The sequence below is a fragment of the Chanodichthys erythropterus genome, chromosome 4 (genome assembly GCF_024489055.1).
Source record: "Chanodichthys erythropterus isolate Z2021 chromosome 4, ASM2448905v1, whole genome shotgun sequence".
In the NCBI taxonomy this organism is placed as follows: Eukaryota; Metazoa; Chordata; class Actinopteri; order Cypriniformes; family Xenocyprididae; genus Chanodichthys; species Chanodichthys erythropterus.
Genome location: NC_090224.1, coordinates 38226334 through 38249758, shown reverse-complemented (window position 1 = coordinate 38249758; position 23425 = coordinate 38226334). Strand labels below are relative to the sequence as shown.

At 38.2% G+C, this 23425-nt stretch overlaps 2 protein-coding genes across 2 annotated transcripts; both read left to right on the top strand.

Moving 5' to 3' along the window:
• Positions 1–1198: 1198 nt before the first annotated feature.
• On the top strand, positions 1199–2974 carry LOC137019450 (NLR family CARD domain-containing protein 3-like). Its single transcript, XM_067384910.1, has one exon. It carries the CDS (start codon positions 1214–1216, stop codon positions 2972–2974), a length of 1761 nt encoding a protein of 586 aa, XP_067241011.1. The 5' UTR covers positions 1199–1213.
• Positions 2975–3544: 570 nt separating this feature from the next.
• LOC137018319 (ribonuclease inhibitor-like) lies at positions 3545–22699 on the top strand. The gene is made up of 7 exons (XM_067382922.1): positions 3545–3589; positions 8359–8618; positions 8724–8897; positions 9003–9176; positions 11574–11747; positions 11827–11873; positions 22128–22699. The coding sequence occupies exons 1-7, from the start codon at positions 3545–3547 to the stop codon at positions 22697–22699; spliced, it is 1446 nt and encodes a 481-aa protein (XP_067239023.1).
• Positions 22700–23425: the final 726 nt, after the last annotated feature.

Here is a 23425-nt window from a genome sequence, read left to right as displayed (position 1 = left end):
ACTTGAATATAGGATTCAAAATAAAATAAATGTGAAACCATCAAAGTCTCTGTTTCTTTCATTTACACACACTTTGAACACTAGACATTGATACTGTTTTCATAAACAAATCACATCCAAATCATTACACAAAATAAACAAGAAATCAATATATACAATAATACCATTCACTGATGCTTCCTGTGACGATAACCTCAAATGTTCTTTATCACACATGTATAGTCTTGCTTATATTTTGAAGCATACTATGTCTCAAATATGTTTTCTGTATCTCTGTCATTTTCATCATATTATTATTAATTTTTTTTTACACTGTTATTTTGATTTTTTACTTACTGTTGTAATGGCTGATTGTTTGTCTTCGTCTTTTTTGTTAAAACAATATCAAAACAATAAAAAAAATTATAAATTCTGTGGACAAACATTCAGTGAATGGAAAAGGGTATTAGAGAAAACAAAATGACTTATGATAAATAAAACAGCAGGCAGAACTAAAAGTAGAATTATTTTGGTGTGTTTTCTCAGTATCTCCAGGAAGAGGAAGAGACGGAGATCTTCCAGCTGTGTGTCTATGAAGAGTGACGGATCCATGGATCCTCCTCTTAAATTCAGTAATGAAACAGTGACTCCTGATCAACTGTAAGTATAAACATGAAGTTGGTGATTTAACTGCTCCAGTGAAAATAGGAGGAGACAAATAATGTGAGAGTCAAAAACACACTAAATGACACAGAGAGATGAGTTTGGTTTTTATTTCTGATTTCACCTGCGGACAAACATTCAGTGATAGAAAATGAACTTTGAGCCAGGTGTCCAGAGATAAGAAACTTATTGCCTAACAGAATCTCTTATTTCAGATTGAGGATGAGGTTTTGGCTTTTTCCTCTTTTCTTACTTAAACCTTTTAGTGAGTTTGTTCCTGGTCTCTGTCACCTTTAGCTGCTCACTGGAGGATTGAAAATGCACTGTTTTTCTTTTCTTTTAATTTTTATTCTTATCTGTGAAGCTGCTTTGAAGCAATATGTCATATAGTTTTAATCTGTTCTACTTGTGTTATTTCAGCAGAGTAGATGGAGAGCAAAGCATCTCTCGAGGAGCCACCTCAATCTTCTGTCTGAACAAAATTTTAAGGAATGTTACGCCGTCCCTGAATAGACATGATCAACCAATAAATAATGAACTACAGAGAGTCAAAGACAGACACAAAATCAGCATGAAGAACAAGTATGAGAGATTATTTGAGGGACTGAAACTCAGAGAGAATGAAACCCTCCTGAACAGGATCTACACACAGCTCTACATCATAGAGGGAGAGAGTAAAGGAGTGAATGAAGAACATGAGATTTTACAGGTGGAGAAAACAGCCAGAACACAACACTCACAAGACACTCCAATCTACTGCAATGACATCTTTAAAGCCTCACCTGAACCAGGATGTGAGGAGAAACACCAGATCAAGACTGTTCTTACTAAAGGAATCGCTGGAATCGGAAAAACCGTCTCTGTGCAGAAGTTCATTCTGGACTGGGCCGAGGGAAAAGCCGATCAGGATGTAGATTTCATGTTTGTGCTTCCATTTCGAGAGCTGAACTTGATCCGAGATCATCAGTACAGTCTTCACAGACTTCTGCTGGACTTTCATCCTGAACTTCAAGATCTGGACTCAAAGATTTATGAGGAGTGTAAAGTTGTGTTCATCTTTGATGGTCTGGATGAAAGCAGAATCACACTGATGTTTTCAGGCAAAAAGAAAGTTTCTGATGTGAACGAGACTTCATCAGTGGGTGTGTTGATGTCAAAGCTCATGAAGGGAGAGTTGCTTCCCTCTGCTCTCATCTGGATCACCTCCAGACCAGCAGCAGCCAATCAGATCCCCTCCAAATACATCAACCGCCTGACAGAGATTCAGGGATTCAGTGAGTCTCAGAAGGAGCGATATTTCAGGAAGAGGATCAGTGACGAGCATCAAGCCAGCAGAATCATCTCACACATCAGGAGAGCAAGAAGCCTCCACATCATGTGCCACATACCCGTCTTCTGCTGGATCTCATCCACTGTGCTTCAGAAGCTCCTGAAAGAAGATATGAGTGCAGAAATCCCTCAAACTCTGACTGAAATGTACATCCACTTCATGCTGATTCAGATCAACATGAAGAATCAGAAGTATGGAGAGAGAGATCCAGAGGAACGCCTGCAGTCCAACAGAGAAGTGATTGTGAAACTTGCTGAAGTGGCTTTCAATCAGCTGATGAAGGGCAATGTGATGTTCTATGAGGAGGACCTGATTGAGAGCGGCATAGATGTCACTGACACCTCAGTGTATTCTGGGATTTGCACTGAGATCTTTAAGGAGGAATCTGTGATTCATCAGAGGAAAGTCTACAGCTTCATTCATCTGAGCGTTCAGGAGTTTCTCGCTGCTTTCTATGTGTTTCACTGCTATTTAACGAAGAACAAGGAACCACAGCATGAATTCAGATTTTATAGATCTGATAAAGAGTCTCTGTATGATCTACTAACATCAGCAGTAGATAAAGCCCTTGAGAGCAAGAATGGACAGCTGGATCTGTTCCTGCGGTTCCTGCTGGGCGTCTCACTGGAGTACAATCAGAGACTCTTACAGGATCTACTGACACGCACAGAGAAAAGCTCAGAGAACATCAGAGGAACCACAGAGTACATTCAACTGAAGATCAAAGATGGGCGTGGACTCTCCACTGGTCAATCCATCAATCTGTTCCTCTGTCTGCTGGAAGTGAAAGATCAGACTCTGTCTAGAGAGATTCAGGAGTTTGTGAAAACAGACAAACACTTAGAGAAGAAACTCTCTCCTGCTCACTGCTCAACAATCGCCTACATGCTTCAGATATCAGAGGAGCCGCTGGATGAGCTGAACACCAAGAAATACAACACATCAGATGAGGGGAGAAGAAGACTGATACCAGCTGTGATCAACTGCAGAAAAGCTCTGTGAGTGTTAATCATTAACAAATGAAAAATAATTTTTAATAATGAATTGAGCACCATTTCCTAAATGAAATCCTAAATAAACATTATTACATAAACAGATTTTATATAACAAACACAATAAATGTAACCATTTAAAGAAAAGCTTTAGCTTTTGTAGCAAGAGCGCCACCATCTTGCAGTTCTACAACCGGTGATGTCACAGGGTTGGTTGGATTAATGTAGAATATTATTATACAATATTATTATTATTGTCAATTTATGATTAATATTAAATATTAATATTATTATTACATTATTATTAACTAATAAATTTTTCTAAATAGTACAATTTAGTATATTTTTGACTCTAGTTTTTGATTTTTCTGCGTTTTACTAGTTGCTGTAATGGTTACTAGTAGATAAACTACTATCTGTAGTTGACCAGTAGAGGGCTCCAGCGCCATTTGCAAGGCAGTTCTGGGCTGATAAAAAAGACAAACAAAAATAATTCAGGACTCCAGCCGTGAAGAAAAAGTTGATTAAAAACTTACTTGCATGTAATACAAAAGGACCAGAAAAGATTGTGGCGAGGAAGATGGCGGGATTAGGGATAACATGTGGAGATTATCCACCGTATGGGGTCCTGATTGTGGCTTTTCAATTTCCATCTTTCACTGTCACTGTCTTTCTCTTTCACTATCTGTCCTTCACTGTCTTTAACTGTATCTGTTGAACTCAGGCAAGACAACCAACCCCGTGACGTCACAGGCTGTAGAACTTCAAGATGGCGACGCTCTTGCTACAAAAGCTATAACAAAACATTATTTTTTCATATAAATGGTTACATTTATTGTTTATTTTTCATTATAGAGGAAATAAGTTTACTAAATAATGTTAACTTAACTTATTGCTTTATTTCCATGTAATGTGTTCATTGAAATGCACTAATAATGTTAAAGTTTTTGCTCAAAAAATATATATTTGCACATCATGATTATTTTCGAGTCTCAGTCTGACTCTTGTCAGTAAATGTCTGCTGTTGTGATTGTCTAACATCATTGCATCTCTCCTCGTCTCCTCACTACTCACCGCTGCTGGATGCTTATGAAACTGATCAGGTAAAGAAGTTGTTGAAGTGCTGTTCTGCAGGCATTCAAATGCAGTCAGTGAATCTAGGAGGAGTCTCTCAGATTCATAATTCAAAACTCAGATTTTTATATCTTCAGCAAAGCATTGCTACATTTTTCTTTTTAAATATCTGAAGCAGAAGAGCTGTAGAGCAGTAGAGCTGCCCTCTAATAGTCGACCAAACATTAGTCAAGGAGAAGAGCCTCGGTCAACCAAATTTTACTTGGTTGGTTTTCTGTATCTGGCATCTGTCAAATCATCTCAGATGTATTGAGTGAGGGACTGAAGAACGGACCCCTGGTGTGCCTCTAGGAACAGGGTTGGGAAACACTTATATAGGCTGTATTTATTTTTGTTTTTTTTTATGTTTAACTAGTCAACTTAAAAACTTAACTACAATATGATTCAAGTAACATTCTCTTTATCAACCATCTCTTAAAGTCAAAGTATTCCGAGTGCACCACACCTGAAGTGATCAACATGGTGTAAAAGTAAAACACGTGATTTGTTATTTGTTAAATATCTTTGCAGAAATTATGCATTAAATATGAAGAAAAATGTTGTACAAACTTATCTTAAACAAATCATATACACTCAGGAATAATTTAAAATAAAAAAAAAAACAAGAAAAATACAAGAAAAAAAAAGAAATAGCAATAAATAACAGCAGTAATAGGCTGTTATTAATAGCATATGCTTTGTAAAAACAGAAAATAGCAGCTTTCAGCTAGGGGTGGGCGATATGGCAGAGTTTTTTTTTTTTTTTTTTTTTTTTTTTGCCTATCACATTAATTTGACTTTGCTAGCTTTTAATCTTTTAATCTAAATCGCTATCACAACTTGTCTGCATTTCGCTACCTTGTTAGCTCACCATCAAACAACTGTGGTAAGTCGGATTAGTCTAAAAACACGGTGAATCATGTCATCCTCTCCTTTTGCTGTTACTTTCTCTGCCTGTCATATGCATAGTATAGCTCTCTCTGACAGCGACAATGGATTCACATGTCATAAATGCAGGCAGATAGTCTGCAGAGAAAATCTTAGAATTAGAGACACTCTTCCCAACTTTAATTGAGGATAGTAAGAATGCAAGGGCTTTAGATACTGTTTTGGATGTGACTAGCTTAAGGAACTCTGTACATTGTTCGGTTCCGGCTGTAGAGCCCGAGCAGCAGGCCGTCACGAACCGGACATAGGGTATCTCTCATGCACATAGTTTACTATAAATAACAATGTAGCGCAACGTTATTACATTGCTAAACGAGACAGCAACAGCATTTCTTCACCCCCTCCCACCAGGCTCCATTCGGAGGTATTGAAATTTGGTACCGTATGACAAGAAAATTTTCAATTACTCAACAGTATTGAGGCAATTTGGTCGGTACCTAAAAAGTATCGAATTCAATACCCAGCCCTAACAAGAGTTATAAAGCTACACAGAAGTCATGGTTCGGTACATACCTTGGTTTTGAGGTCACTGTTCAGTAAGAGTTTGGTACAATAAGACAAATGGTCACAGTTTAGGGTCCAAATCTCACTATTAACTTATTATTAACTATGACTTTTGCCTCAGTAAACTCGTAATTACTGCTTGTTTCGTTTTTTTCTCAATGCCGCAGAAGCATGGTAGTGGGCTTGTGTTTGGATGCACACTTCATTCCACCAGGCGTTACTTGTTTTCTTCTTATTTATTTACAACACTGCTCATTGATAGTTAGTAAGGTAGTTGTTAAGTGTAGGTATTGGGTAGGATTATGGGATGTAGAATATGGTCATATAGAATATAATATCTGCTTTATAAGTACTAATAAACAGCCAATTAGCTACATGTTTCTTCAATTCATTACCTAGTTTTTGTCAAATTAATGGGGTAGACAGAAGCATGTGACCTACATCTTGGTTTGGTGGAAGTCATTGAAGCCTTTAATTGTCTTAAATTTGAATCTCCAGGAGTTCTATAAATTATTCGCAAAACAATTAGCTCCTTTTCTTTTGCAAGTTTTCAGAGAAAGTATTATAAAAGGCTCTCTCCCCCCTACACTCGCACAAGGCCTTATTACATTACTCCCAACACCCCAAAAAGATGTTCTTTGTCTTGATAAGTGGTGCCCAATATGTCGTCTTATTAATGATTACAACATTTTTGCCTTAAATTTTGCTAAACGTTTTAAAAAAGCAATAGATTCTATTATAGATGAATCACAGTCTGTTTTTTTATTGGGTAGGCATATTTCAAATAATATTGTTAGATCTTATTAATTACTCTGATTTAACTGTATATGAGAGCTTTATCACTTGATTCTGTTGAACATAAGTTTCTTTTTCTCGCCTTAGAAAAATTTAGGTTTGGTCTCTTTTTTTTCAAAGCTATTTATTTAAACACTTTATGTAAATGCAAACTGTTCTATTAAATTGATGATGGGCTCATCTCTCAGATTTAATTTGCTACGCGGCTGCCCGATCTCACCATATTTATTTTTATTAACTGGTCAACTTCTGTTTATCTTAGGGCAAGCGCTATACAGGGTATTAATATTGCAGATAGAGAGATCATACTGAGTCAACTCGCAGATGATACTGCACTGTTTTTACGCAACTCTGCTCAGGTTTCTTTAGCTATTAATATTATAAGTTTATTCTCTCTGGCATCAGGCTAACACTTAAAAATTTTAAATCTATTTTAAATCCCAAAATTGTTTGTTTGACAAACATAGATGGCATCCCAGTGAAAGATAAAGTTACTTATTATGGGTTTTGAAAAAAAAATTAAAATTCTGGTTACACAGGGTAGAACTTTCTAAAGCAGAGGGTCTTTCACGTCTAGTATATTCTGCTACATCTCTTTCTGTCGATGTTCAGACTTCCAAGACAGTTGAACAATATTCATTTAATTTCTTATGAAAAAATAAGAAACTATATTAGAAAATCTGTAGTTATGAATTCTTATGATAAAGCTGGACTTAATTTGATCAGCTTCTCTACCCTTAATTATACATTTAAAATTAATTGGATTAAACAACACCTTAAAAATCCCACCTCTTTATGGAATTTTATACCACATTTAATTTTTTATAAATTAGGTAGTCTAAAATTTTTGCTGTTATTTAATTATCCTGACAAAATTCCTTTTAAATTATCTTACTTTCACAAACAATGTCTCTTATAATGGTCTTTAATTTACAAGCATATTTTTTCCCCACACAGTTATATAATTTGGCACAACAGAGATTTGCTGTACAAGAATAAATCAATCTATTTTGGTAATTGGGTTAAATAAATCGCAGAGTCAGTTATTTAATGACCAAGGATTTCCTTTAAAATATGAGGAATTTTTGTCACATTATAAAATCCTAATTACACCAAACGAATATGCTATTGTTTTTGGAGCTATCCCTTTTGGGAGTATTATGTTTATGAAGAGATTTAATAACAAGCTCTCTCAAATTATGCCACATCTCAATGCATATGATACATATATTGTTAAATAATCCCTTACCACCAAATCAAATAATAGGAGTATTCGTGCTCTGTTCCAAAACAGTTTTTTTTTTTATTAACCAACTTATTGCAAAACATATACAAAGTGCAAAAAGGTACATAGTTATGATTTATACATAAACTTTTGTAATGTTACTGCGTTTTTACTGCATGACAAGAAGAATAAAGAGAAAAATTAAAAACATAATAAAAAACAACAAAAGTTTTCTCCCCATGTCTCACTCAGCTCTTTTATTAAGGGTTTCCACTGTTCAACAAACAGACTCATTTTGAGTCGTAAGCTGTTTGTTATTTTTTCCATTCCATAGACTTCCCTCACTGTCCTTAAGCATTCCTCAAGTGTTGGTGGCCCTTTCTGGAGCAATTTAATTGTAATGTTCTTCTTTAAAGCTAAGATTATTCCTATATATCGGAGGTACCTTTTCTTATTTACTCAATCTTATTTTGATTCTCGCCAAATATTTTGCACACAAATGTAAATATTTTAAGTGTAAGCTTTTCCTTAACCTTTTTCTAGAAGAGTTAAAACTGTATATGTATTTGATTTCTGACTCTTCCAATAAGAAAGCTGTAAAAACTGTGAATCTTTTTAAAAGACATATTATTTTATTGCTCCCTGGCATGTAATATATTATTGTCATTCTGTGTTTGTATTGTCATTCTCAGAAATCACTTACTGCACCTTTAATGAACCTGAATGATAAAATTATCAGATTACCTCTCATGCTTACAAGCTCATTTTATTTTGATTCAGGCTGTAATGTTAAAAATATTTTGTTCCAGGTTCCTGACGACAGACAACTGGCAACATACTTTACATTACATTATTGTTATTTCATTATTGTTTTATTTTCTGTCAACTCTTATAGACTTTCTGCCTGTAATCTCACTGTTCAGTGTTGTAAGAGTTTGTCATCGGCTCTTCAATCCTTAAATGGTGTCCTGAGAGAGCTGGACCTGAGTAGCAATAACCTGCAGGATTCAGCAGTGAAGCTTCTTTCTGATGGACTGAAGAGTCCAAACTGTCAGCTGCAGATACTGAGGTATTTAAGAACATATGAAACATAATTTACAATCAGCGGGTCATAATGTTGATGTGTGTTTGTAAATGATCTGACTGGTGATGTGTGTGTTCTGTTCTCTTTCAGTCTTACTTACTGTAATCTCACTAGTCAGTGTTGTAAGAGTTTGTCATCAGCTCTTCAATCCTCAGACTGTGTTCTGAGAGAGCTGTACCTGAGTTACAATGACCTGCATGATTCAGGAGTGAAGCTTCTTTCTGATGGACTGAAGAGTCCAAACTGTCAGCTGCAGATACTGAGGTATTTAAGAACATATGAAACATAATTTACAAACAGCGGGTCATAATGTTGATGTGTGTTTGTAGGTGATCTGACTGGTGATGTGTGTGTTCTGTTCTCTTTCAGTCTTACTTACTGTAATCTCACTAGTCAGTGTTGTAAGAGTTTGTCATCAGCTCTTCGGTCCTCAAACTGTGTCCTGAGAGAGCTGGACCTGAGTAACAATGACCTGCAGGATTCAGGAGTGAAGTTTCTTTCTGATGGACTGAAGAGGCCAAACTCTCAGCTGCAGATACTGAGGTAATTAACCCTTTAAGGCTTTTTTAGAGTTTTTTTTCTTTTTCTGAGTGACATACACAACAGTAAAGACTCATGACTGGACATGCAAGGAGAGTCAAAAGGTAGGTATCGTTTGATAGAAATTTTTAGAAAATAGAAATTACATTACATTTGGATATTTTTATGCTGAGAAAGTAATTTTTATTATAATTAAAAAAAATATTTGAAATGGAATAACTCGGAAGAAAATAAGATCAGAGAAAAATTTGGTGATGCTCTCCCATATGTGATCGGCAGCTGGTTCAAATTTTTTGGTGATACCATAAAGCAGGGTTTCGTAACCTTTTTCCTACTGCGACCCACTTTTTTTGAATGCCAGCCATATGTCCCACTAAGGCTGGAAATAAATAAATAACTGAAATACCTCTTTAGACGTAGGCAACACCGTATATGCTTATTATAATTAAATTTCACGAAAACACACAAACACTTTCAATAATTAGGCAGACTATGTGGCAAACTGATTTATTTATTTGTACTTGCGTTAGTGTGAAATTTGAGACTGACGCTCTGAAATGTATTTATAATACTCTATGTAATATATTTATATAGAGTTTCTAACGGCAACTGCAGTGATGTGATGACCGCGATTCAATTTTTTATTTTTTCTATGTGAAATAATGATAAATACCAGTTTATGCTGCTTGATAATGTTCTCAGGCCTGGAGAAGTTTTGACATGCCCTGAAATTTGTGCTTTTTTCAGTTGTTCATAAACATATTAATGGAAAAAGTGTCATTACACTGTATTCAGCACAAACTAGGCTACAATAATATGTGAGGAACATGTATGTACATGTTTGTGTTTTTGAAGGAATAACATTTATGCGTGGTTATTGAAAAAACAAAAAACTTAAGTCACTGAAATAAGGCCAAAAAACGTATAGTAAATCTGTGTTTACAATACTTTAGGGTATTGGAGGTTATAAACTAGAGTTTTTGCTTCAAAATTATGTAAAAATTTATGCTGCCTACTCCTTCATATAAAACAATATATTGATTTAGTTTTTGTAAGACACATTTTACCAAGAAACACAGTATGCATGGAGGCGTGAATCACCACTGAATAATGGGCCATTCTCACCTGAGAAGACACAAGAATTGGATAGTAATGAGCTGAAATGACTTGCATATTAATGAGGCATTTCAAAATTTTAAAATATAATGTATTTCTGTGATGCAAAGAGTCTGAATATAGGCTTTTAGTTTAAAAGCATGCACATTTGGAGAAATATTGGATTCTCATATGCTTATGTCAATTTTCTATACAGAGGAGTTATATTTATTTAATATTCATTGTCATTACTATGAGCGCTGGTGTTTTCAATTCATCCTTGAAGTCGGAGGGCGCTCTCTGTGCATTTTTAGTCCACAAATTCATCTAAAAGAAGAAGAGGCTATTCCATGAATGGAGTTTCCAATTCATACTGCAGCCGGAGGGCACTAAAGAAACAAAAACTCATCTAAAATTCATCTATAGAAGAAAATAAAACAGGAACTAACTGCATGTCTTCTAGAGCACAGAGGTTTGTTTTCGATTTGACTTACATGATTTAAAACCTGACATCTTAACGTTTTTTTAGACATAAGTGTAATTTTTCTGTGATTAGTATTCACTAAGTTACAGTTCATTTTCTGAGAACTATCAGATTGGACTTCGTTCAGAGGGAGAGGAGAAATCACACATCATGTTAGTTTTCTTTATTTTACAAAAAGCACAACATTGTGTTTTTACTCTGAGTGTATACAAATAAAAGAAGATATATATCTATAGCTTCAATTGATATATTACTTATGTCTCTATGACAAAAAAAGACGGAGTATTTAAAGTCTGTTTTGCTGCAATGTGAAACGCTCCCTTCCTCAAACGCCGGCGCGTTTTCAGACCTCAGAGTGTTAAGAATATCTGTATGCATGTGTGTGCATATGTTTATACACTGTCCGGCCAAAAAAAGGTCGCTTTGGGATTTTAAAGGGCAAATACTTTAGTGTCTATGAATGGATCATTATTACAGTGATTTTTATGTTTCTAGCATGTTTTATGTTTGTCAACGGTTCTTTTAACCCTAAAAGAAGGTGTGTGTAGCTTTTCATTTCTTAAACAACCATGTAGGAAGACGCATCATGACCATATTCCAGAATGACAATGCCAGTATTCATCAGGGTTAAAATTGTAGAAGAATAAAAAACAAATCAATGTTTTCATGTGGTTAATATAGAAATATAAAAAGTTTTTTGTTTGAGTGAGACATATAAAGATGTTTAAAGCATGTATAAATTACTATGAATGATATTCACTCAACTGTTGAGTGTTGATGTGTGTTTTGTGGATGATGGGGCCGTTTTGATCCATTTGTAGGTTGTCTGGCTGTATGGTGACAGAGGAAGGCTGTGGTTTTGTGTCTTCAGCTCTGAGTTCAAACCCCTCACACCTGAGAGAGCTGGATCTGAGCTACAATCACCCAGGAGATTCAGGAGTTAAGCTGCTTTTGGACAAACTGAAGGATCCAAACTGCTCACTGCAGATACTCAAGTGTGTCAAACGCTGATACTGTCATACTGAATGTGTGCATGATGCATATCTACAATAATGTGTGTCTTTGTGTTTATAGTGTGGATCATGGAGGAGAGCGCAGGATCACAGCAGGACTACAAAAGTGTAGGTCTACACACGCGCACACACACACACACACACACACACACACACACACACACACACACACACACACACACACTCTGTTTTATTTCCTTTCATAAATAATAGGAGTGAACTGTCTTTCTGTATTTATAGTCTTTGAGTTGTTCTGTTTTAGGAATATTCTGTATGTTGGAATATGTGCATATGTTTATATATAGATATATAGATTTGTGGGATGCACATCCAAGGCACAAAGCTCCCGTTCCACCACAGATGCTCTATTGGGTTGAGATCTTGTGACTGTGGGGGCCATTTTAGTACAGTGAACTCATTGTCATGTTCAAGAAACCAATTTGAAATGATTCGAGCTTTGTGACATGGTGCATTATCCTGCTGGAAGTAGCCATCAGAGGATGGGTACATGGTGGTCATAAAGGGATGGACATGGTCAGAAACAATGCTCAGGTAGGCCGTGGAATTTAAACCATGCCCAATTGGCACTAAGGGGCCTAAAGTTTGCCAAGAAAACATCCCCCACACCATTACACCACCACCACCAGCCTGCACAGTGGTAACAAGGCATGATGGATCCATGTTCTCATTCTGTTTACGCCAAATTCTGACTCTACCATCTGAATGTCTCAACAGAAATCGAGACTCATCAGACCAGGCAACATTTTTCCAGTCTTCAACTGTCCAATTTTGGTGAGCTTGTGCAAATTGTAGCCTCTTTTTCCTATTTGCAGTGGAGATGAGTGGTACCCGGTGGGGTCTTCTGCTATTGTAGCCCATCCGCCTCAAGGTTGTGCGTGTTTTGGCTTCACAAATGCTTTGCTGCATACCTCGGTTGTAACGAGTAGTTATTTCAGTCAAAGTTGCTCTTCTATCAGCTTGAATCAGTCGGCCCATTCTCCTCTGACCTCTAGCATCAACAAGGCATTTTCGCCCACAGGACTGCCGCATACTGGATGTTTTTCCCTTTTCACACCATTCTTTGTAAACCCTAGAAATGGTTGTGTGTGAAAATCCCAGTAACTGAGCAGATTGTGAAATACTCAGACCGGCCCTTCTGGCACCAACAACCATGCCACGCTCAAAATTGCTTAAATCACCTTTCTTTCCCATTCTGACATTCAGTTTGGAGTTCAGGAGATTGTCTTTGACCAAGACCACACCCCTAAATGCATTGAAGCAACTGCCATGTGATTGGTTGATTAGATAATTGCATTAATGAGAAATTGAACAGGTGTTCCTAATAATCCTTTAGGTGAGTGTGTGTGTGTGTGTGTGTGTGTGTGTGTATATATATATATATATAATATATATTTTAGGTGGTATATTTATGTATAGTTAGGTTAAGAATATCTGTATAAATGTGTGAATATGTGCATATGTTTGTGTATATAAGTTATGTGTTACGGATGTGTATGCAGGAGAGATGAGGCGAATACGGAGATCTACAAAACAACTGGGTTTAATGATTATCCAGGAATACAACACAAGGAGATACATAAACACAACCTAAACATAACAGAGAATGGACAGGGAGTGAAGGGAGTGGGTCCATTATAAAGGTAGTGCTGACGAGGGAGTCCAGGTGACGATGATCTGTGATGTTGGGGAGATGACAAGGGAAGTGAGTGCAGGTGTGGAAAACAGGAGGAACATGGGAAATGGAGTCCGGGGAACAAGGGATCTGTGACATTACCGTTAGGCGAGTAGGGGGGGTGGGAGCCCTGGAGACCTCATGCAGGTGCAGGGAGAGGAGCAGACAGGAACGGAGGTCTCCAGGGCGGATCCATGAACCATGGCGGGTCAGGAGCCGTGGGCAGCCATGGCGGGTCAGGAGCCGTGGGTAGCCATGGCGGGAGGAGCATGGAGCGGCTGACTCTGCGGCGGCGGAGCATGGAGCGGCTGACTCGGCAGAGGAGCATGGAGCGGCTGGATTGGCAGAGGAGCCTGGAGCGGCTGGATTGGCAGAGGAGCCTGGAGCGGCTGGCCCAGCGGCTGAAACTGGAGATACTGGCTCGGCGGCTGAGATTGGAGAGGCTGGCTCAGCAGCCGAGACTGGAGAGGCAGGCTCGGCGGCGGCTGGAGCAGAGGGCTCAGGGGAGACTGGAGACACTGGCTCGACAGAGACTGGAGAAATTTTCAAAGGGGTCCAGTCCATCCCCTCATAGACAACCAAAAGCCCCACTGGCACAGGAGTGGGTTCAGCGGAGCTTGGAGAGGGCTCTGGGGTCACTCTCTTCTTCCTCCTCTGCCTTCTGGAACCAGCGGAGGTACAGGGAAGCGATTCACCGGAGGGGTATGTTGAGGAAGATGGAGACGGACGAACTGGCCAGGCCACCCGTGTTTCTGGGGGGACTGGACGAGATGAGCACTTATTTTTATGAACGTCTTTAACTACGAATTTGGAGCCATTTAAATACAAAATCAGATTAATAGTATCGGAAGGAAACAAAATTATCAGGTTTGTCAAAACGGATAGTGCTCTCGTCCAGTCCTTCCAGAAACAGGGCGTTTTAAACGAGCATCCGACCAGTTCGTCAAAAAAGCTAGCTCAACAAACTCCTCCACATACCTCTCCAGTGAGTCTCCGAACTGTAACAGCCCGAAGAGCCGATCCGCCGCGGACATTGAAGTGGAAGGCACTGGAGGAGCAGGAGCTTCGGCGAGGAGAAAAACACCCATACTTGTTTGTAGAATCTCCAGCGGTAAGGGTCCGTTCTTCTGTTACGGATGTGTATGCAGGAGAGTTGAGGCGAATACGGAGATCTACAAAACAACTGGGTTTAATGATTATCCAGGAATACAACACAAGGAGATACATAAATACAATCTAAACATAACAGAGAACGGACAGGGAGTGAAGGGAGTGGGTCCATTATAAAGGTAGTGCTGACGAGGGAGTCCAGGTGATGATGATCTGTGATGATGGGGAGATGACTAGGGAAGTGAGTGCAGGTGTGGAAAACAGGAGGAACATGGGAAATGAAGTCCGGGGAACAAGGGATCTGTGACAATATGTATGTGTGTATATATATATATATATATAATATATCTAGGTGATGTATTTATGTATAGTTAGGTTAAAAATATCTGTATGCATGTGTGTGCATATGTATATACACTGCCTGGCCAAAAAAAAATCACTGATTTTAATGGGCAAATACTTAAGAGTCTATGAATGGGGGAGATCACGTGACCCACCGATAGCAATGACGGTGTAGTTTGATTGCTCCCAGACTCGGTATCCTGAATTTATCTGTTCTCAGTAAACCACCAACGCTTGATTCGTTTTTGATTGCTTTGCTAACGGGGCAACGAATAAGGATGGCAAAACGTCAATTAAAATTGGCTTCCCTGGAGAAAAAGCGAGTTAAAGACCCTAATTGTGTTCCTGAGGGGGAACTTCGCGCTATTCTTGCTGACGAGCTAAAGATGCACCTCAGCTTCATTAGAGAGCTATTTAAAGAAGAATTCGCCCCCATTGAGGAGAGGCTTGGAGGTCTGGAAGAGGATGTTCGTCGGATAAGAAATAATTTTGACAACATGCAGGCAGCCCTCCATAACGCAAAAAAGACACCGTGGAGATTAAGCTAACGGTGGACTCCCTTCAGGAAAAGTTGGCAAGAATCGAAGATAAAAGTCGCCAGTCCAATATCTGTTTAATAGGGCTAAAAGAGGGTGTGGAAGGAGATGATCCTCTAAGATTTATACAAAATCAGCTCCCTAAATGGATTCCCTCCCTTGCCGGCAAAGTAATGGAGATTGAAAGAGCCCACCGTATATATAGCGGTGAACGTTCAAAAACAACTCCTCGTACATTCATCTTCAAGTTGCTACGTTATCAAGATCGGAATGCGATCCTGAATGAAGCCCGTGCCGCTGGACAAATTCTTCATATGGGAACGCAGTTGCTTTTCTTCCCAGATTACACCACCCATACTTCGGCTAAGAGGAGAGCGATGACATCGGCGAGAAAGAAATTAACTCAGCTGGGAATAACATCCTTTTTGCTTTACCCCGTGGTTGTGAAAGTTACTCATCGAGGGAAGATTTCACTTCTTGAGACACCAGCGGAGGTTGAAAAGTTCGCTCTCGATCTGGATCCCGCCATAAAATCTTCTCTGAAGGGAGCTGTATCGGCGACGTCACGAGAATCTGAGGTGAATGAAGATGAATCTGCAGTTCCTATGGAGGACCTTACTGAGAAAATTTGAATGTCTTTTCATCCGGAAAATGATCGGGTTGGGTGACGACGGACGAGCCGCACTGCTAAATTGGCCGCGTATCCAAATAATGTTACTTCAGGGCAGGTAGAAGAGTGTGTTCCAACTCTTTGCTTACTGCCCATTTTGTTACTGTTCTTGTTTTGCTTTTTGTTTTATGCCCAAGACCGTCCAAGTAAGTTTAACTTGTATTATGCATGTTTTTTTATGTGTAATGTTTGTATGTTTATAAACATGTACATATATGCATTTGTTCTGATCACCGTTATCTTTCCGGGGGATCAGCGCTCTCTTCTCTTCCCGCCTCAGTTCTGGCTGGTCTGCTCTTCCTTAGTAATATATGGCTATAAATATATTGTCGTGGAACATCAATGGGTTAAATAGCCCCATTAAACAAACTAAATGCTTAGATTACCTAAAATGCAGAAATGTCAATCTCGCCCTTATACAAGAGTCTCATTTGAAAGCAGCTGACGTGCATCGCTTTCAAAATAGGTACTTTAAAGTGATATACTCCTCTTCGGCTGCCAACAAAACTAAAGGGGTGCTGATTGTATCTAAGCGTAATTTTGATTTTTCAATTATAAGATCGGGTGGAGATACAGAAGGCTGAATCACTTATGCTGTTGGTTCCGTAAATAATACAAAATATGCTTTTGTGTCTGTATATGCACCCACCGAGGGTGATCCCTTATTTTTTCAAGAACTTTTACGTTTAGTTGTGAGTTTAGAGGACTGTCTTGTGGTGCTAGGGGGCGATTTTAATACTGTGTTGGACCCCCAGTTAGATAGATCTCATACCTCTAAGGCTGATTCAATAATTTCTGGTTGTTTTAATTCATTTTTGCGACACATTAACATATGTGACGTCTGGCGTTTACAAAATGACGGTGTTAAGGATTATACGTTTTTTTCAGCTTGTCATAAGAGCTATTCAAGGATTGATTATTTACTTATGTCCCCTTCTCTTATTCCCATTATTAGTAAAGTTAATATTCTGCCACTTCTTTTATCGAATCATTCTCCAGTAATTACATCTTTAACCGCGGTATCGTTGGGCTCCAGACACAATCGCTGGAGATTCAATACCTCGCTATTACAAGACTGTACATTTGTGGCTGAACTAGTTTTTACAGATCAACAAAGATTCAGTCTCTAACCCCCAGGTATTGTGGGAAACTACTAAATGTTTTATTAGGGGTAAATGTATAAGCTTTTGATCCTTTAATAAGAAGCGTAGAGAGAGCCGTAAAATTGAATTAGAAAATCAAATCAATTTACTAGAGAAAGAATTAAAAGGCAAATTTTGTGAATTTAAAACTAAAGAAATTAAAGTTCTTAAATCAGAATTAAAAACCATATATTTACATCGAGCAGAATTCATCATTCATCGTACAAGACACTCTTATTATTTCCATGGAGAGCGCTCTTCTAAGCTGTTGGCTTTGAGGCTGAAAGATGCTGAATCTAAGGCCAGTATATCAGCTATAAGGCATGAGGGTACAGTATATACTCAACCTAACAACGTAAATAGGACATTTGAATCCTATTACAAATTTCTGTATACTTCCGAATCCAGCACTGACCCAACTAATTTTGATTTATTCCTTAAACATCTAAACCTTCATAAATTAAATGACTCTCAACGCAATATATTAGATAGCCCATTGACAATCGGGGAATTAAAATCTGCCCTGGATTCCATGAGCACTAATAAAGCCCCTGGGTTAGATGGGATTCCCCCCAGAGTTACTGAAGATATTATGGGATATAATAGCACCCTTGATTCTCAACTCTCTTAACTTTGCTTTAGAAACAGGTGCTTTACACAGGGAACAAAACACAGCTTTAATAGTTTTGCTGCTGAAGAAAGGGAAGGATCCACTTGAATGCTCTAGTTATAGGCCAATTAGCCTTCTGTCCACAGATTCTAAGCTGATGGCAAAAGTTTTGGCCCTAAGATTGAATAGATGTGTAGGAGACTTGATAAGTCATGATCAATCAGGTTTTCTAAGGGGGAGATTTGCGGTAAACAATATATGTAGGCTTCTTCATATTGTGCAACAAGCAGACTCCTATACAGCTTCTTCTGCAGTCCTTTCTCTGGATGCAGAGAAAGCTTTTGACCGAATTGAGTGGAATTTCTTGTGGTCTGTCTTAGAGCATTTTGGATTTGGCTCTTTTTTCTTGCGAGCTGTTAAAAATATTTATTTTAATTGTTCAGCCAGGGTACTTATTGGTTCTTCTATTTCTCCTTCCTTCTGTCTTGGCAGGGGCACTCGTCAGGGATGTCCCCTGTCTCCCCTGCTTTTTAATTTATCATTGGAGCCTCTGGCCCAAGCGATTAGACAATGCCCTATAGCACTTATAAGCTGTGTGGATACGTCCCATAAAATTTCACTCTATGCTGATGACGTTTTGTTGTATGTATCAAATATCACAGAATCGGTTAACGAATGCTTAAAATTATTTGATACATTCGGTAGACTGTCCGGTTATAAAATTAACTGGAGCAAATCAGTACTTCTGCCCCTCAACCTGGCTGCCAAATCAGAGAGGCCTTACCTAATATGATTCCCGTTATTGACCAGTTTAACTATCTTGGAATTAGAGTTTTTCCTTCATTATCTCGCATCTCCAAGTGGAACTATCAGTCTCTCCTGGATAAGATCACAAGTAATCTTCTCTGTTGGTCTCCACTCTGCTTGGCGCTGCATGGTAGGATAGCCACAATTAAGATGAATATACTTCCAAGGGTAAGTTTTTTATTTTCAGTGTTAGCTCAGGCACCACTTATTGGTTATTTTAAAATACTTAATACGGCAGTAACAAAATTCTTATGGAATAATAAAAGGCCTAGAATTCGACTTAAATCTATGCACCGGCTAAAACCTCATGGGGGCTTATCCCTACCAGATTTTTGGTCTTATTATCTAGCATACCAAATGAGGCCGCTTAGGACTTGGATGGATGCTGACTCCCCTGTGCCATGGCGGGCCCTAGAAGCTAATATTATTTACCCATTACGTCTACAAGATTTATCCTTTACTAATGTATCGAAGAAAGCAATGGAAAAGTTTGGCCCAATTATAAGTAATTCTATTAAAATCTGGAAAGCAGCAGAAAAGATTATGGGAGTTTCAAATCTCTACTGAGAATCTACCCCCATCTGGCATCATAATAATATTTGTACTGGTAACAAACCATTCGTTTCCAAATGCTGGGTTGAATGTGGTATTTACACTTTAAAAGATCTATACAATGATTATGGGCTCAAGTCCTTTCAGATTCTAAAAGACGAATTCTCCCTCCCAGGATTCTCAGATTTCTTGTACTTAAGATTGAGATCTGCATTGAAAGCATATGGTGTACCCTGGTCGACTAAACTATCTCCTCATCCTATGATAAACTGGATAGATTCTAGTGTGGATTCTAGAGGTATTGTGAGGATAGTTTATAAATCGCTTATGGTACGACAGTACTCAAATATTCCGATTGAGAGCTTCTGGGAGAGAGAACTTAACACTCTGATTGACTAGGACATTGTCTGGAGAAATTGTTTTGCTACCTCAAAGAACCCAGCACATCAAATGATTTATTATAAGTTAATCTATAAGGTGTATGCCACCCCCTGTTTATTTTATAAAATGAAAAGAAAGCCTGACCCTTTATGTCACCTATGCAGCAATGCAAGTCAAGGTACATATATGCATATGTTCTGGGACTGTTCTAGAATTGAGATGTTTTGGTCCTCGGTGCAGGACATATTGACTGATCTTCTAAAGACTCAGATCCAAAAGGATCCACTGCTTTTTCTTTTGTTGGATGATTCATCACTATCGCTGTCGGTCAATCAAATGAGGATTTTGTCTGCTGCCCTCACTGCTGCCAAAAAGGTTATCCTGAAACTTCGGTTTGAGCCATCTATCCCTGCTACGTCTAGTTGGATGTCCTTTCTGCTAGACATTGCTCTTTTGGAGTGTACCACAGCTAAAGTGCATGGTGCCACCAGAAGGACAGTAAAGTTTTGGTTGGACCTTATTGAGACTTTATCAGTCCTCTTGAAATCTTGAGAGGTATTGGATATACCTCTAAACAATGATTCCCCTCTTTCTCCTTTTTTTCCCCCCTCCCCCTCTTGTCTCTGTATCTTATGAATGTGGGCGGATCTTGGGCTTTGTTGTAAATAGTTATAAATCTAAATTGTTTTAAAAAATAAAGAATCAAAGTGCTTTACAAGCAAACATAAAAAAAAGTCTATGAATGGATCATTATTACAGTGATTTTTATGTTTCTAGCATGTTTCATGTTTGACAACAGTCCTTTTAACCCTAAAAGAAGGAGTGTGTAGCTTTTCATTTCTTACACAACCATGTAGGAAGACGCATCATGACCATATTCCAGAATGCCAATGCCAGTATTCATCAGGGTTAGAATTGTGGAAGAATGGTTCAGAGACCATACAAAATCATTTTCACACAAGAATTGTGTGCATTTCTGAGTCCTTTAACCTCAGTGAAAGTCTTTGAGATATGCTGGAGGAGACTTTACAGAGTGCTCACCTCTTGCATTGTCAATACAAGATCTTGACCAAAAATGTATACACCTCTTCATGGAAATAGCATCCCAACATTTATTTCCATCAAGAGGTGCATCAATTTTTGGTCAAGATCTTGTATTGACAATGCAAGTGGGAGCACTCTGTAAAGTCTCCTCCAGCACATCCCAAAGACTTTAAATGAAAAAAAGGTCAGGTCTCAGAGTTGCCAATTTATGTATGGAAATGATTCTTCATGCTCCTTCCCAACAATTCTTTCATAATTTGAGGCTGATGAATTTTGACATCGTCCTCCTGGAATATGGCCTTGATGCGTCTTCCTACATGGTTGTTTAAGAAATGAAAAGCTACACACTCAGAACTGTTGCCAGACATACATGCTAGAAACATAATAATCACTGTAATAATGATCCATCTATAGACGTATTTGCCCATTAAAATCCAAACAGCGACTTTTTTTGGCCAGGCTATGTATATATACATGTGTTTTTGTATATATACTTAATAACTGCAGAAGGAACAATAACACTATTTTGTTAGATTTTTGTATGCACAGGGAAAATACGGAAGATCTATTGATTTCTGCCAAGATCATCTCTATTGTGTATATTTCACCATCTTCGTTGGGATACCATGAAAACTAAAATTAGTTCAATAACTTCTGCCAGTTTTCACCTCTGATATTATAACGATTATTAAGAATTAAACTTGTATTGACTCTGAAGGATGTGGACGCATTTTTTCTGGTGCTGTTGCCATGGTGAATCATAATTTCGGAGCTCCATTGATCATGTCTTTTCATAGTCGTTTCATAGCGCTTAACTCAGAGTCAACCTACTCAGAGTTGTTTGAACTAACTTCTCAAACTGAAAACTCAAGAGTTTCCCATCTCAGAGTAAGTCAACTCAGAGTTTAAGTTTTAACTGAAATTTGGTTGAACCTCCTTATTGAAACGGGCCCCTGATCTTACCTTTTTATATTCATATCCATTTGGGATAAAAAAAACTTTTTTTGTAAATAAAAAGTAAATATCCTTCTAAACAAACAGCTGACAACAACAACAACAAAAGATCATAACAATTCTTAACATCTGGCAAATCAACAGCTGCAAACATTAATACCATAAGCCACAATCTATAAAATGTTGTACATGGATGAACAACTATTTTCTAGGCTACACAGACATGTAATTACCTGCTTGAAAACAGTTTTGCATTAATATTTTCAGAGTCGCTTTAATGTAAAACAGGAAATATTGGTAATAATTCTAAGACATCACTGCTTTGGCTCTCGGTGCCCAAGATTCTCATCTTTGATGACTATTTTGAGCGTTTTCTTTTACAAAGTACTGTGGCTGCCCTGATGGACATGTCTGACTGTTCCAAAACAGGACCTCCACTGGGAAGGAAATATAGAGAACGGACCACTTGGACCTTTAATTTAATACCTCTGTTATAGATGTTTCTCTCTTCTTGTGTTCAGATGCCTGTGATCTCACACTGGATCCAAACACAGCAAACACTCGTCTCATTCTGTCTGAGGAGAACAGGAAAGTGACGCGTGTGAAAGAACATCAGTCGTATCCTGATCATCCAGAAAGATTTGATGAGTATCCTCAGGTTCTGTGTGGAGAGAGTCTGACTGGACGCTGTTACTGGGAGGCTGAGTGGAGAGGAAGTGCTGATATATCAGTGGCATATAAAGGAATCAGCAGGAAAGGAAGGAGGGATGACTGTATGTTTGGATACAATGACAAATCCTGGAGTCTGATCTGCTCTGATGCTGGATTCACTGTCTGGCACGATAATAACAGGTGGGCTATACCTGTTGTCCGTTCATCATCTCATAGAGCAGGAGCGTATGTGGACGTGTCGGCCGGCATTCTGTCCTTCTACAGAGTCTCTAGCACACACACACTCACACACTTACACACATTCAACACCACATTCACTGAACCCCTCTATGCTGGATTTAAAGTTTATTATGATCCTTCAGTGTCTCTGTGTCAAATTAAACAACAGACACACACACACACTTGTAAATCTTCTTCCTAACATCCATATGCACACACAGTCATCAAATCTCACATAATTAATAAAACTAATTTTTAATTAATGTATTTTATTACGTGGAGGTTAGAAACCTAGATCAGACACATAAATCTGTATGTAAAAAAATAGAATCAAGTTTCTTTAATATTTTCATTGTAAGCTGATCATCAGATGTAATAACTGTACATTTATGATCGATTTAATCATGAATCGGTTTATGAATGATTAACGTGAACTGATGACAGTATGAATAATCATGAATGTGATGAGAACACAGGCTGAATTCACTCAGAATAAATCACATCTCCTGATAGTGTGCTTTATTTTTCTCCTCTGATTTATCAGCGATTCACTAAATGAATTCTGCAGATCAGGTGATGGTACATACTCACAGTATCGTTGCTGAATACAGTTTATCACAGTGTAATTCCAGTCTTTCAGGAGCTTCAGAGCTCAATCTGCTGCCTTGATCACTAGAAGATCTTCATCAGCATATCTTCTCCACGAGCACAACAGCTTTAAATGACAGGAGCAACACGAGTCTCTGTGCCTCAGCTAAAATATCTCTGTAATCATAAATGGATGCTGCTTTTTTGGGACATTACTGTACTTTACATTACCTACCCTACACCTATTCCTAACCCTACCTGATAAACACTTTATTCCAACTGTTAAATACCAATTAGGCCCTTTATTTTATCTTTACTTAAAGTAAACACCTTTCCGAGC